The sequence below is a fragment of the Triturus cristatus genome, chromosome 10, assembly GCF_964204655.1.
Source record: "Triturus cristatus chromosome 10, aTriCri1.1, whole genome shotgun sequence".
Taxonomy (NCBI): domain Eukaryota; kingdom Metazoa; phylum Chordata; class Amphibia; order Caudata; family Salamandridae; genus Triturus; species Triturus cristatus.
The window spans coordinates 107960362-107975616 of NC_140593.1; the positions used below are offsets into that span (position 1 = coordinate 107960362).

At 44.9% G+C, this 15255-nt stretch overlaps 1 protein-coding gene across 1 annotated transcript in view; it reads left to right on the forward strand.

Moving 5' to 3' along the window:
- Nucleotides 1-14351, forward strand: part of ZCWPW2 (zinc finger CW-type and PWWP domain containing 2) — a 1218481-nt gene extending 1204130 nt beyond the window's left edge. Inside the window, exon 11 of the mRNA XM_085629962.1 lies at nucleotides 14202-14351. Within this exon, the coding sequence (XP_085486088.1) occupies nucleotides 14202-14351 (150 nt within the window). The remainder of the gene's footprint in view (nucleotides 1-14201) is intronic.
- The last annotated feature ends 904 nt before the right edge of the window (nucleotides 14352-15255 follow it).

Below are 15255 nucleotides of genomic sequence, written 5' to 3' on the forward strand. Positions count from 1 at the left end.
AGTCTTTTCTTTGGATCTTGTATCCGTTGGGGATGGCAGTGGTGATGTCAGGGGTGGGGGTCGCGTTGGTCCATGTTTCTGTGAAGAAGGCGACGTCTGGCGAGAGGGCGTCGAGTAGGTCCCAGATCTCCGTGGCGTGTCTGTGGAGGGAGGGCACGTCCGGGCTTCAGTGGTGTGGGCGTCCCTCGTGGGTTCAGCGGTTGTGAGGGGGGCCTGTTGATGGGGAAGGATTGTTGACAGGAGAACTGAACTTGGGTGGTGTTCGGCGTCTCTGACAGTTGTTGTTTCTTCCGGGGTTAAGTGCGAGGAGGGCAGCGGAGTTGTAGCGGTGGAAGGTTGTAGATCCAGGGTTCCTGGCGCTGGCCACGGTCGGGTCGCGGATGGGCGCAGACGGGCTTGCCTTTGGCACACCTGATGCGCACGTCTGCTGCGCGGCCATGCAGCGTCTGCCATTAAGTAGGGGAGGGAATCGCAGCTGAGAGGCAGGAAGCGGGAACCGGCAGGAGGGAGGAGGGGCCGCAGGGGCAGCAGCGGCGGGAAGGGCACAGAGACAGGAATGGCTAAGGAGAGGAACAGGTACAATTACAGGCACAATAAAGGACAGAGAGGAGGCAGAACATGGGCACTAGGGGGACAGAATAACAGAAAATGGCACAGAGACAGACACAGGCACAAAGTAGACAGAAAAGCAGAAAAGTGGCACAAAGGCAGACACAGGCACAAAAGAGACAAAAAACTGAAAAGTGGCACAAAGACAGACACAGGCACAAAAGAGACAAAAAACTGAAAAGTGGCACAAAGACAGACTCAGACAACAGCGGCCAGCAGAAGAAGAAGGCTCTCTCACTGGACCACCAGAGATGAGGCGCAGGCAGGAGCCTACTGGTGGAGGAGAGCCTCAACACCTACCTGAGCAGCAGCGCCCAGAGCAACAGTGCCGGAGTGGTGGCACTTGACAGCGGAGCTGCGGGGGCGAGAGCAGGTCTTCGACCAGGAGGTCAGGGGTCTTGCTCAAACTCCCTCACAGCAGCCGCCGTTAAGTAGAGGAGGGGGGAGGGAATCAGTGATGTAGAACGGCCTTGATTTAGAAGTGCTATTGGCAAAAGAAGGCGGAGTATGTTGGATGCTGAAGGTCCAACAGTGCTGCACTTATATTCCTGATAAAAGTGAAGATCAGAGGAGATGTATATGTAACATCACTGAGATACACCATGAGATACATGACTTGACAACTGAGGGAGTTGGGATAAGATTGGAAAAGGATTTGGAACAGTTCGAAGTAGGTTTGCTAACCTAGGAAAGGGAATTCTTGGATATATCGTGAAGCCAATAATTGTTGTGGTTTGTGTTATCGTCTTGGTAGGTATGGTAAGAGCATACAAACGGCATAAATCAAGGCAATTGGAGAATTCCCTTAGGGAGAGAGAAAGAAGGGTGGAAAGACTGCAGGACTGTCATTATGAGAACCAAAAGCGGTTGGAGGAATTCAGACAGAGGAGACTAGCTTCGATATCTGTTTACATCGGTCCACTCTACAGAGTATTAGAGGGCTTGTGATGACACAGGTCATCAGATGGGGAGACTGATGTAGCGGAAATCTCATTTTATTTGTAGGGGTGCATTATAATCACAATTGTAGAGCGCACCCACCTATAATCCTTTGTCGTGGTAACATAAGGTATTAGGACCTTAAAATGTAATCACGTAAAATGTGAAGAATTAATGTAGAAACTAAATGTTACTGGCAGAAAACACTAACATGAAGAATTTGTGTTGTGCAACTAACAATCATTCATTATTAAATGTGTTTATTAATCATGTCATTTTACATGTAGGCAGGAATATTAACTGAACGTGTCTTAATTTCCTATGCAATTTCGCAAAGCTCATACACCATTTCATTTCTCTTATGTTAGCTGAATCTTGTAGGCCTGAAATGCAATTTCCCTGGAAACTCACTTTAGAATTCACAGTTTGAATTTCAAGTGTGCAGTGGATTTCGTTCTTTCTCACATTTGTGTTGCAGTTGGAAGAAGCACCCTTGTTACAGTGCTTGATTTGTAAAAGGTGAAGTGCCGGGGCTCCCGTCGGGAGGCCACTGCAGCTTGCACCTCACATAACCCATTCCAGCTCTGCCAATGACAGTACATACACAGCTACTAAACTGCACACTGCTACAAGTGTGACAAGTCAGACTATTCCAGGCCCCCAAAGCTTGAAGAATGGCTTGGGAGGCAGACATTAGTCATTATTAATGCAAATTCAACAAATAAACCGCTTTTGTTGTGTTCGTACCAAAATTAGCAGGATAGCGCAACCATGTGGCAGACTTCCATAGCCCCGGTGCTGACAATAAGGTGCCGGTGCAGAGCACCAGCTCAAATTAAGCACTGTAATCACACTGAAGAGGGAGGGACAAGGAGCAAAAAACGAGAAGGTCCTGTACCTAAGCTCCAATAGTAAACTCAAACACAATTGGGTAACAGTTCTTAAGATATATAATAACAGTCCCGGTATGGTCTGCTACATAAGAGCGAGAGAACAGAGTCTAGAGATTAGGTTCTGAAGTGTGAGTGAAGTGAAGACCAGATACTCCTGGGTGGGTGCTAGAAGTGCCCTCACACATCCTTGCGGGTGCCAAGCATCATCATAGGGCGAAGCTCCTCGTAGGGGTGGCGCTGCAGTCCCTCACGGGCCCTCAAAGAGGGCGCTCTGTCGGAGATCTTTTGTCGGAGTAGCCGTAGTTGTGCATGCGGGTGTGTGGGGAGGATGTGAGAGGTGGTGAGGCTAAAAAGACCCGTTGGTACCCCAATAGTTTTATTAGTGAGTCCTGAGGGTCTGGATAAAATGGAACGGGGAATGGTGCGTCAATAACGCTGAAGTGAGTAGGGGAGAAAAGGTTATCTGTAATCCCGCTGCTCTCAACCCGTATGTGAAGGTTTAAGGTGAGAGAGAGAGTGTATAGTGGGTGGTCAACATGTTTCGCGCTGCCCGTGGTCCCTAATGAATCCTTAAGCGCTTCGTCAGGACCTTAAGATAAGGAGATCAGGGATTCAGGGAGAGAAAACATCCTCTAATCCCTTCTAAAATGGAGGGGCACGTCTTATTCATGTCCCAAGCGTCGAACCTAAAGAAGACAAAGAGAAAAAGGAAGAAAACAAAAGAGGCAATGTAAGAAAACCATTGCAGGGCCACAGTGTTAGTGACCAAAGTGGAGGGGGGGCAAGCCAGCTGGAATCATGCTGGGGGTGGTGGTTGTACCAATGACCGGTAGATCAGGGGAGGAGGGGTGTACAACGGGGCCACCGTTGGGAAGTGGTGCGGGAACAGGATACAGGATAGCTCGGAGGTGAAAGACCCCTAGGTACACTGGTCATGCACAAAAAAGAGGGGGTGTGAGAGACGCGGCTCATAAGTGAATAAAAGCAGGGTGCGGGGATGTTCACGGGGATGAATGACCAAAGTGCCCAAAAGGAAATTGGCCTAGTGGGCGTCATGTAAGCTAAGGACGGAGCCTCAAGCTATACTCATCATGCCAGAAACACTAGAGTACATAGGTCGCGTCAACGCAGGGAGGTGCCTGGAAGATCGCTGCAAGGTAGGGGTCGACCCGGGTCATAGATGCTTAGCTAGGCCCAGACCAAAAAGGAAAAATCAGTCAGAAGCAAAGGGAGCGGACACTCGAGGCAGAGTCCTCAGTAAGGGCGGGGTGTGCCACGAGATCAGGGGGGAGCTGTGTTGTGAAAAGGGCATCGGCGTATGCACGTGAAGCTTAAAAACTACGTGAAACGGAAAAATGACACAGAAAATTGAAAGGCAGTCCTACCCTCAAAGGTATGGGTCCGGGCTGTACCGGAAGGGACCGTCTGGGGAGGGAGCCACAGCTGAGGCGTAACATTATGATGCAAACAGCAAATTGCGGAGGAGGCGAAAGGAAAAGACAAACACGTAATATTAAAGCAACAGTCCTGTAAAAACACACAAAGTTGGCATGAATTTACCGTGGTTAGCAGCAGCGGGATCCAAAGACTTACGTGTACCCCGGGCGTTCCGATCAGGAAACCTAGGGTCATATGTAGGTAGCCTCACATTTACCGATTCATAAATACCGAATTTTACCGATTCGGTATTTATGAATCGGTAAATGTGATGTAGGTAATGATTCGGTAAAGTTTACCGAATCGGATAAATTCGGTAATTATGAATCGGTATTTACCGATTCGGTAATGAGGCATACCTTCCCATTAATTCCTATGGGCCTGGAGGCCCATAGGAATCAATGGGAAGGTATGCCTCATTACCGAATCGGTAAATACCGATTCGGTAATGGGGGGAGCATATACAAGGGTGGCAGGGTGTCACATTGACACCCTGTTGCACCCCTGAATCTTGCATGTGTGCACATGTGGCGCACATACATGCCCTAAGGGCATGTATGTCTGCCACATGGCACTCTTAAATCAGCAAAATATTGCTTTTTGCAAGGTATTCGTTATTTATCACCAACCTGTATTTGGTGGTAAATAACTAATTTCTAATACTAATTTTCACTCTTTAGAGTGCTCCCTACATCTGATTTCAGGATTCGGTATTTACCGAAGCGGTATTTTACCGATTTCTTAATTTCCGATTCGGTAAATACCGAATCCAGAAATCAGCCCCCTACATCGCAAATGCCTAAATACCGGTCGGTAACGGGATATTTACCGAATTTCGGCCGTTACCGACCGGTATTTGGCTTCCTACATGAGGCCCTTAGTCTTCCTCTAGGGTCGCCGGTGGCCAGACCTGCGGTGCGGGCAGTATATAAGCAGCATTTTAGAAGGGATTAGAGGATGTTTTCTCTCCCTGAATCCCTGATCTCCTTATCTTAAGGTCCTAACGAAGCGCTTAAGGATCCATTAGGGACCACGGGCAGCGCGAAACATGTTGACCACCCACTATACACTCTCTCTCTCACCTTAAACCTTCACATACGGGTTGAGAGCAGCGGGATTACAGATAACCTTTTCTCCCCTACTCACTTCAGCATTATTGACGCACCATTCCCGTTACATTTTATCCAGACCCTCAGGACTCACTAATAAAACTATTGGGGTACCGAAGAATCTTTTTAGCCTCACCACCTCTCACATCCTCCCCACACACCCGCATGCACAACTACGGCTACTCCGACAAAAGATCTCCGACAGAGCGCCCTCTTTGAGGGCCCGTGAGGGACTGCAGCGCCACCCCCACGAGGAGCTTCGCCCTATGATGATGCTTGGCACCCGCAAGGGTGTGTGAGGGCAATTCTAGCACCCACCCAGGAGTATCTGGTCTTCACTTCACTCACACTTCAGAACCTAATCTCTAGACTCTGTTCTCTCTCTCTTATGTAGCAGACCATACCGGGACTGTTATTCTATATCTTAGGAACTGTTACCCAACTGTGTTTCAAATTAATCACTGCCTTGTTAGCTAGAATAATGTCTTTGTTTTATCAGTTAGGCAAGGAGAGAAGTGGATACATCGCGAGCTAAAGCCGATAAGGGAAATTATTGTCTTTTCACATAGGAGAAGGCCTGGGAATCAAGGTCAACATGATGCAGTTCAGTAAAATTGCTGTCCTGTGGAAAAGTACCTATGATATCGTAGTCGGATCGGATGGTGTGACCCGCAAGGACCCTTCGGAAGATACCTGTAATATTGAACGTTGCAAGTTGGGAAAAGAGCCCACCTCTTCTCTGCCTTTAGAGAGAAAGCATCTCAGAACGAGGTCTATCTCTATAGCTTTATGCTATTCGACCCATCGATGGTGGAGAGACTTCTTAGGAAGACTCCGACTGCTGACACCTTTTATTTCTTTCCCTGAGGATTCTTCAGTAGGGATGTCACTTTAAGACTATGGAGGGATAGATTGATGCTTTATATTCATCAACCCTCAATTCAGGGAAGTTGGACTCATGCTTTCTGATCCTTTGCATCCTATTTCTTGAGTTAATTGTTTTGTGCATGTAGCATCGACTAAACTTTATTCGCAGATCTGGCTTTATGCAGATTCCGATGTATTTCTACACTCTCATTTTGAGGTGTCTCTATGTCCAGTTATTTTTGACTTTGTATAAATCAACAAACCATACGTTGTTATCTGTGCTTAATATGTGTTCTGAGAATTTCCTGTGGAATTGATTGGCGTTGTTGACTATTTTCTCCCCTCTACGCTTACATGCTCCTAAAAAGAACCATTGGATTATGATTCTAAAACAGTTCCAGAACGTATGGGCCTGGCCCTTTCAAGAGCTAGAAACAATTTTTCCTCTTAAAATCTGCAGAATATGCCGCAGATGATGGTTTATGTGGTAAATGCGTTATATCCCTAATGATGCAAAAAAAGTGGCAGTCACGGAATCGCATAATTCCAGTGGGCTGCCAGGAAGGGATGGAGTCTACAGCAATCTGGCAGTGAGGGAAAAAAGGGGGAAGAGCATAGCACCAACAAATGACAATGGCTGTGGGAATGAGTTGGAAAGAAGAGCAGCAATTATAGCGAAAAAAGAGCGAGCTTTGCACTAGGAATGGCTGTGGGGCAAACAGAGAGAAAAGAGTGCAGTCTAGCACTGACAATGGTTAAAGCGCTAGGCAAGGTGGGAGAGGTGCAATGGGAAGGAAGAAATGGGAAGCCGATGAAAGGGATGAACAAACTACCCAACCAATCAATGCACACACTTCCTTGGAGTGTCAAACAAGTATCCATATTATTGAAAAAGTCCAATGACCTCAGCAGTGTAAGATTACACCACAGCTCTGGGCTAGATGTACTAATAGTGCGAAATCGGTATTCCTAATGTATGAAACTTAGCGATTACTTGTGGGTAGCAAATAGATCTACCTCATGCATCTTAATGAGGTAGGTCGCAATTTGCGACCCATTAGGAATCAACCCTTCACAGAGATAGAGGCCTACTGAGGTCAGCAAACCACCATGTCTGTGATTGCTTTTTGATAAAGCAATCTTTTTTCATTTTAAAATGCAGTCTTTTTCCTTAAAGGAAAATGTGATGCATTTAAAAACAAAAAATCGAACTTTGCAGTTTCACATTTTATGAGTAGACTTTGGTCAGTGGGACTACTGTCTGCTCTTAAAAAATATTTCAGAATATACATTCTCAAAGAGCAAGGGGTCCCAAACCTTCCCCTTGGTGAAAGTGTTACCACCAGTTTTAAACCAGTGGTAAAGTATTACTCTTTTGCAACCAGAATTTGGTCACAAAACAGTAATACATACCATACAGATTCGGTATTTGGACGGGATGCCTTAAACACAAACCTTTTAAATACCAAATCGCAAATGCAAAATGTGATTGGGTAACACATTTTGCATTTTGTACATTTAAAAAAGCATTTTTACGGATGCAAACATGCCAATTCTGTGAATTGGGCCATTAGCGGCTGGAAAAATACTGTGTACATCTGGTCCTTACGGTCAGATGTATGAAGCATTTTTGCCATCGCAAACAGGCGGAGTTGCAAAATCGGGCCATTTGCGATGGCAAAAATGCTTTTCGTGATGTTGCGATTCTCCAGAATTGCAGTTTGAGTTTAGAAAACGCTATTTGGAAGGGGCATATTTAGTTGTTCCTTCCAAATAGCAATTTCCAGTGTTATGTATCAAGGTTTTGTGACCGAAATGTGGTTGCACAATATTGATATTTAAACATCAACTCAAAGTTGGTGATAATGCATTCACAAATTGTAATGGGTCCCCTTCCCCTTTGTGAATGTTTGAAACACATTTTTTAGGAGCTGGCAATGGTCGCATGGACCACTGCTTGCTCTTGAAAAATGAAAACAAAACGTTTCATTCTATTGTTGAAACACATCCCTTTTTCTTTTGAGGAAAACGGGTAGCATTTCAACAACAAAAAGTCCTTTATTCAAAGACAATCACAGACATGGTGGTCTGCTGACCCCAGCAGGCCACCATTCCTGTGATGGCAGGCATTCCCAATGGGTCGCAAACTGCAACCTACCTCATTAATATTCACAAGATGGGTCGATTTGCGACCCATTAGGAATTGCAAGTATGAAACAAAACGTTTCATACATATGCAATAGCGATTTCCAAATAGCAAATCGGATGCACTCGCTATTCGTACTCTTTGCACGTCTGGCCCTTTGTTTTACGAGGATAGAGGCGGGCTGGGGGGGATGGGACACAAAATTGGGAGGCAAGCCATCAATAAAGTGCAAGGAACTGAGATTGCAAGAAGGCCATATAATCATCAGCAAGGATTGATCTGTGGTGTATTCTATACAATGTTTTACAGACAGCTGGAGGTCTCTTTAGCGAGACTACAAAAAGGTCATAATGCAGCCAGAAAATACAGCAGGAACGCCAGACAGCCATTCACTTTGTGCAGCCAAGGAAATATTGACTCGATAATTTTGTACAAATTGCCATTTCATGACGATGCATGAGGGACCCATATCAGGATGGCTTAGTGAAGAGCTGAGTGCCTGTTTTTTGTATGTGAGGGGGCTTATTTATGGAGCCCTTCATCACTTTTTCACCATGTAAAGTGGTACATGAGTAACGCAGGGCTCTCATTTTGATTTATGAAGCCATGCAAAGCCATCCTGTGTGGCTTTGAGTGGCCTCATAAATCATGAGTAAGGTGGCGCGTACCAAATCACTGCGTCACCTTACTCTAAGTCTGGGAGGCGTTCCATGGGCGTTGCAGTGGGTTTTCCCATGAAACACCAATGGGATTTGACACTGTGCCAGATTTACAAAGTGATGTACACCTGGGGAAGTGCTAAATCCACATGCCTTCTGAGGTGAGGCGTTACGTGGAGAAATATGTTTATTCCTCTTTCCATGTGTGCTGCATTCTGAAGCACACACCGAAAAAAGGGAAACAACTCTTAGGATTTGGGGATGGGAGCTGCCCTAAATTGGCATTATAATGCACCCATCCCTCTCAAATATTAGTTTCTTTGTCCCCCCCTGGGGTGCTGATGGGGGCGATAGCCCCCAATCTGACCCCGGGCAGAAAGTACACCAGACACCAGCAGTTTTTTTGTGTGGGCAAACTTAGGGTCTGTGGGCTGCCCTAAGTGGGCATTATAATGGCCCCACCCCTTCCAAATTCTGGCACAGTCTTTCTGCCCCCCTGGGACACAGTTGGGGGAAATAGTCCCTAGGCACCAGGGATTGTGTTTTTTAATAATAGAGTTAATAATAGAGGGGTGGGGCAGCCCACGATGGGCATGCCAATGCACCCACCACCCAACACAAAATGGACAGGCTTTCTGCCCTACTGCAGGCAGAAAGCCCACTAGACATCAGGGATTTTTTTTATTATAAAAGAGGGATGGGGGCTGCCCACGATGGGCATGGCTATGCCTCCACCCACAATTATGACAACAGAAGTCTTTTTGCCTCCCCCGGGGGGCAGATGAAGGCACTAGCAGAAAGCTCACTAGGTAACAGGGATTTCTTTTTTGAATATATAGGGGTGGGGGCTTCCCAAAATGGGCATGCCAATGCCCCCAACCCCCAAACAAAAAAGGGACAGTCTTTCTGCACGCCTTGAGGAGGCAGATGGGGGTTATTACCCCTGATCTGTCCCGGGGGGGATAGAAAGCCCACTAGACACCAGGGATTTGTTTTTTAATATAAGAGAGGTGTGGGTTGCCAATAATAGGCAATGCACACCTCTCCCGAAAAATAGCACCAGTCTTTCTGCCCCTCGGTGACCATCTAGGAAAACCTACCAAAGCCAGACAGTTCTGAAAACTAGACACCCAGGGGAGTCCAGGGAGGTGTACCTTGCGTGTATCCCCCAAGGTTTTCCTACTTAGAATCCCCGTCAAACCTTAAATTGTTCTATAACTATCACATTTTCCTCGCATTCATGTGTGGGAAAGTTGTGGGATCACCAAGCCCACACAAATCTCCTACCACCCAGCATTACCCCTGGACTCCTGATAAAAATGCTACCTCACCAGTGTGGGTGGGCCAAGGGCCCGCAACAGGAAATGGCCCAAAACGTCCTGTGGAGACTTCAAAATTCACGGGAAAAAAAGACATGGTTTTGTGAGGGATTCACCTGCGCTTTTGGTCCCAGGCTTGGTGGCCATCTAGAGAAACCTACTAAACCCAGACATTTCTGAAAACTAGACACCCAGGGAGGTCCAGGGAGGTGTGGCTTGCATGGATCCCCCAACATTTTCTTATCCAGAATCCCCTGCAAACCTCAAATTATGCTAAAAGAAATGACATTTTCGTCACATTTCTGTGTGGGAAACGTTGAGGATCCATGCAAGCTGCACCTCCTTGGACTCCCCCGGATTGTCTAGTTTTCAGAAATGTCTGGGTTTGGTAGGTTTCTCTAGATTGCTGCCAATCCCAGGACCAAAACCGCACGTGACTCCCTTGCAAAACCATGTCTTTTTGTGATCAATAATTTTGAAGTCTCCACGGTACGTTTTGGGCTGTTTTGCCACGGGCAGTAGGCCTACCCACGCAAGTGAGGTACCATTTTTATCAAGAGACTTGGCGGAATGCTAGCTAGTTGGGATTTTGTGGCTCCCCAGCAGATTCCAGAACTTTCCAATACAGAAATATGAGGAAAATGTGGGTTTTTTTCACAAAGTATGAGGTTTGCAAGGGATTCTGGGTAACAGAACCGGTGAGAGCCACACAAGTCACCCTATCCTGAATTTACCCGGGTGTCTTGTTTTAAAAAATGTACAGGTTTGCTAGGTTTCCCTCGGTACTGGCTGAGCTAGGCCCCAAAATCCACAGCTAGGCACATTGCAAAAAAAGGGTCAGTTTTTGTGGAAAAATGTGATGTGTCCACGTTGCGTTTTGGGCCATTTCCTTTGGCAGGCACTCGGCTTATCCACACAAGTGAGGTACCATTTGTATCGATAGACTTGGGGGAATGCTGGGTGGGAGGAGGTCTGTGGCTCCGCGTAGATTCCCAAACTTTCCATCATAGACATTTGAGGAAAATGTGTTTTTTAACAAAGTTTGATGTTTGCAAGGGATTCTGGGTAACAGGACCGGAAAGAGCCACACAAGTCCCCCTATCCTGGAATACCTGGGTGTTTTGGTTTAAAAAATGTACAGGTTGGCAGGGTTTCCCTACGTACCAGCTGAGCTAGGCTCCAAAATCCACCTAGTCACATTTCAATAAAAGGGTCAGTTTTCAGTGGAAAAATGCGATGTGTCCATGTTGCGTTTCGGGCCATTTCCTGTTGCAGGCACTAGACCTACCCACACAAGTGAGGTACCAATTTTATAGGGGGACTTAGGGGAACACAGAATAGTAGAAAAAGTGTTATTACCAGTTGTCATTCTATGCATTTCTGCCTTCCAAATGTAACACAGTGTGTAAAAAAGAAGACATTTTGAAAAATGCCCCCTAATTCAGATGCTAGTATGGCTACCCACAAATTCAGAGATGTGCAAATAACCACTGCTTCTGAACTCCATATCTTGTTCCCATTTCGGAAATACATAGGTTTCCTTGATACCTATTTTTCACTCTTCATATTTTACCAAACTAATTGCTGTATACCCGGTGGGAGACCGCATTTACAACGCTGGCAATACCACTCGGGTAGATAACACGGTCGTTACAACGACAGCGTTGTTACCACGTGTGGCATTACATCGCAAGTCGTTTCAACGACTTGCACTAGGTGGCGTGCAACACCAGGGAATGTGTTGGGTTTCAAATCCAATACCTTCCCTGCTGTTGCGCTAACTGGAGTAGGAATAATAATATATACTATTCCTAAGTCCAGCGCGCCATCTTGCGCAAGTCGTTGAAACGACTTGCGATGTGATGCCACGCGTGGTAACAATGCGGTCGTTGTAACGACCGCGTTGTTACCTACCGCGTGGTAACACCACGTGTTGTAACATCATACATTCATACCCGGTACACAATAAAAAAACATTGCAAGGTGCAGCAGTTATTGGCTCTTGGTACCCCGGGTTCTTGGCGGACCTACAAGCCCGATACACAAGCTTCCCATGGACATAATGGCCCATTGTTTTAAAAATCTAGCAAAGTTAGAAGAAGTTACAGGTGAAAATGTAGGCACAAACGCAAGTTTTTTAAATTCAATTTCAATATTTATTTATTTCAACTGTCACTTTCTATAGGAAAACCTTGAAGGATCTACACAAATAACCCCTCGCTGAATTCAGAATTTTGTCTTCTTTCCATTATGTGTTTCACATCCATCTCTACCACTAACTGGAAGGAGGTTGAAAGCACAAAAAACCAGGGAAAATAGGCTAATGTCCAAGCAAAATGCCAAAACTGTGTCAAACGTCTTGGTTTTCTGACAAAAGTATGCCTACTCCTGAAAGCTGAGAAGATGGTAATTTCAGCACCACGAACCCTTCCTTGATACCATTTGCAGGAAAAATACAGATGCTGTCTCCTGCAGCACTTTTTTCAAATTTTTCCCCGAAAACCCAAAATGTAGCTGTATTTGAGCTATTTTCTTGGTCCCCTTCAGGAGAATCCACAAAACCTGGGTAACTTTGGAATCCTCAGGATGTTGAAAGAAAAGGACGCAAATTTGGCATGGATTCCTTATGTGGACAAAAAGGTATGGGGGCCTAAGTGCAAAATACCCCAAATAGCCAAAAGAGGGCATTGCACAGGGGCAAAAGGCCTGGTAGGGAAGGGGTTAAATACGATGCATTCCTGCCCTTTTACTTTGGCATAGGGCAGCGCAGCAAGGTGCCTTGCTGCGCTATCCTATAACAAAATCCCATTAACGAGAATCTCGGCATCTAAAGTCCATACATATATCCCAGAATTTCTCCCAGTTAGTGCATGAACTTTAAACCGAACAAGTTGGAAGGAGTGAGAAGAAATTGTCCCTGTTTTCAGCTCCTTCTGTCTAAAGTTCATGCATCAATTCAGTGAAATTCCGAGTTTGAATATTTGAACTTTGAAACGTTGCAGGCAAAAACAGAGATGCCCAGGTCTATACTGAGACAGCACAGCCCATCATGATACAGCCCTTGTAACTCGCTAATATTTTTCTTGTGCTTGACTCAATAGTGGTTACCTGTCAGGTAAAGCTGCCTCAGATCATTACACTCTCATAGTATTTTATGAAAATGCAAGATGTTAATAAAAAACACATTACAACAGTAACGATTTTCACATTCAAGACCTACTGTTATTTTATTATTATCTTTCATATTTTTCGTACCTTTTGCAAGTAATATCCAAAGACTAAACCTCTCTATTTACACCCCCCGTCTATACTTTATTCTTGTGAATTGAATGCTATAGGGTGAATACCTCTCCACAATTCTTTTTACACACTCTGGGGCGTATTTACAAGGGCATTGTGCAACCGGAGCGTCACTTTTTAAAACGCTCCGGTGGCGCATTGACCTGCTCCATATTTACAATGTGGTTATAAATCACTTTGCGTAGCCTGACGTTACATTGCAAATATCGTACCCTTTTACACAGTTTTCTGCGTCAAAGGGGTGTGCAATGGGTGCTGCCGTGGGCGTTTCACCACAACACCCATTGTTTTTTTTATATTTCCCCAGATTTTCAGAGATCTGTAAATTGGAAGTAGGCGTTAGAGTGGCACTCTGCAGCACACATAGAAGAAGCAAATCACCTTTAATTATTGTCTAGGGAGACCTTCCTGCACATAAACAGTCATTAAATAATGGCGATTTGCTGCTTCTATGTGTGCTCCAGAATGTAGAATGCAGCACACATAGAAGCAGCAAATCGCCATTTTTGATTGTTTATGTGCAGAAAGGGACACCTTCCTGCACATAAACAATCATCCTTGCAATGCAGGCACCCTGGCACCATGGCGCAAGGGTGTCTGCGTTGGGGCTAGCCAGCTTTTTTAAGGGAAAATACAGGGGTGTGCCGGATTCTTGCGAACACGGCACATACCTGCGTTTTTTAAATGATGCAGCGCTGCTAAATTGCTGGCAGCTCTGCGCTGCATCATGTTTTTGTAAATATGCCCCTCTAAATGTGAGGATCTCAGTAATTTAAAAGCTACTCTATAACTTGTCTTTATTTTATATATTTGCAATGGTTATGCAGTTCAACTAAAATATCGTACCAAAGTGAATTTTTCCGACATGCCTTGAGTGTTTTTCTAATTGGTCAAATATGTTTTCTGCTTCTTTCCTTTCGCAGTACTGTGAAGGAGTATTTGAGAATAGCGATGAAGACGATTGCTTTGTTATCGATGGAATAGTGTTCAAGCCTGCGGAGTTACTTGACAGCTTAGCAGAGCAGTTTAAAGAAATCGATGAGTTTGTGGCTGAATTCAAAGACAGTTTCTAGATGTCATTATATATATATTTAGAATTAATACATGTTAATGAAAAACAGTCAATGTCACATATCTTTCATTATTAAAGTGTTATATTTTTGAAAGAGTTATTTGTCAGAAAATCATATACATAAATATCGTCAACCATGAATATCATGTCCAAAATATTATTTGCAAAATACCGTCCCATTGGGTGTAGGTGATCCGTTATTAGCTCCAGTGAGGCAATATTTAGACAAGATATTTATGTCAGATGATATTTAGGGAATTGTATTCTGGTATTACACGTTTGAAAGAACATTCGTTTAAACATTGTTTTGGTATAAGTTTGTTAGGTACATGAAGTACCGAGTTTCTTTTATTTTCCATCTCCATTAAATGTTGTATTAGGAACTAAGCGACATTTGGTCTCTTATTTTCTTCTGACATTCCCGAACAGGCTAGCTGTATTGCTGAATCGTGGACTTCATGCTATATAAGATAAATATCATATGCACTTTATGTAGTATGATTTTGTTAAACTTTCTTTGGGCTACTTTTTTCTCGATGTAAAGTGGTGCTGGAAATGTGTATTTGCTTATAAATACAGCTTGGATCTTACCCCAGTAATCACTTTTCCCGGGGTTATCTCCCATCACCCTTATCAGGTGTGGGTGTTAAATGCGCCACTACAGGCAATCAATGTATTGCTGTGGCCTTTCATGACGTGGGAGCAGGAGCTAAGAAAGAAACAACCTCTAACACTGTAACCTCAAAAGGCTAACCTGGCCTTCTTGTAAATGAGCTCTGGCATTACTGCGGATTGCTGTAAGTATCGCTAGTGTTATCCTCTTCATGCAAACGTATACGACACCATGAAACAAGTGGCAGCACTTGGGCTATCTGTTTCCCAGCGACCAATTGCTGTGCCTGGTA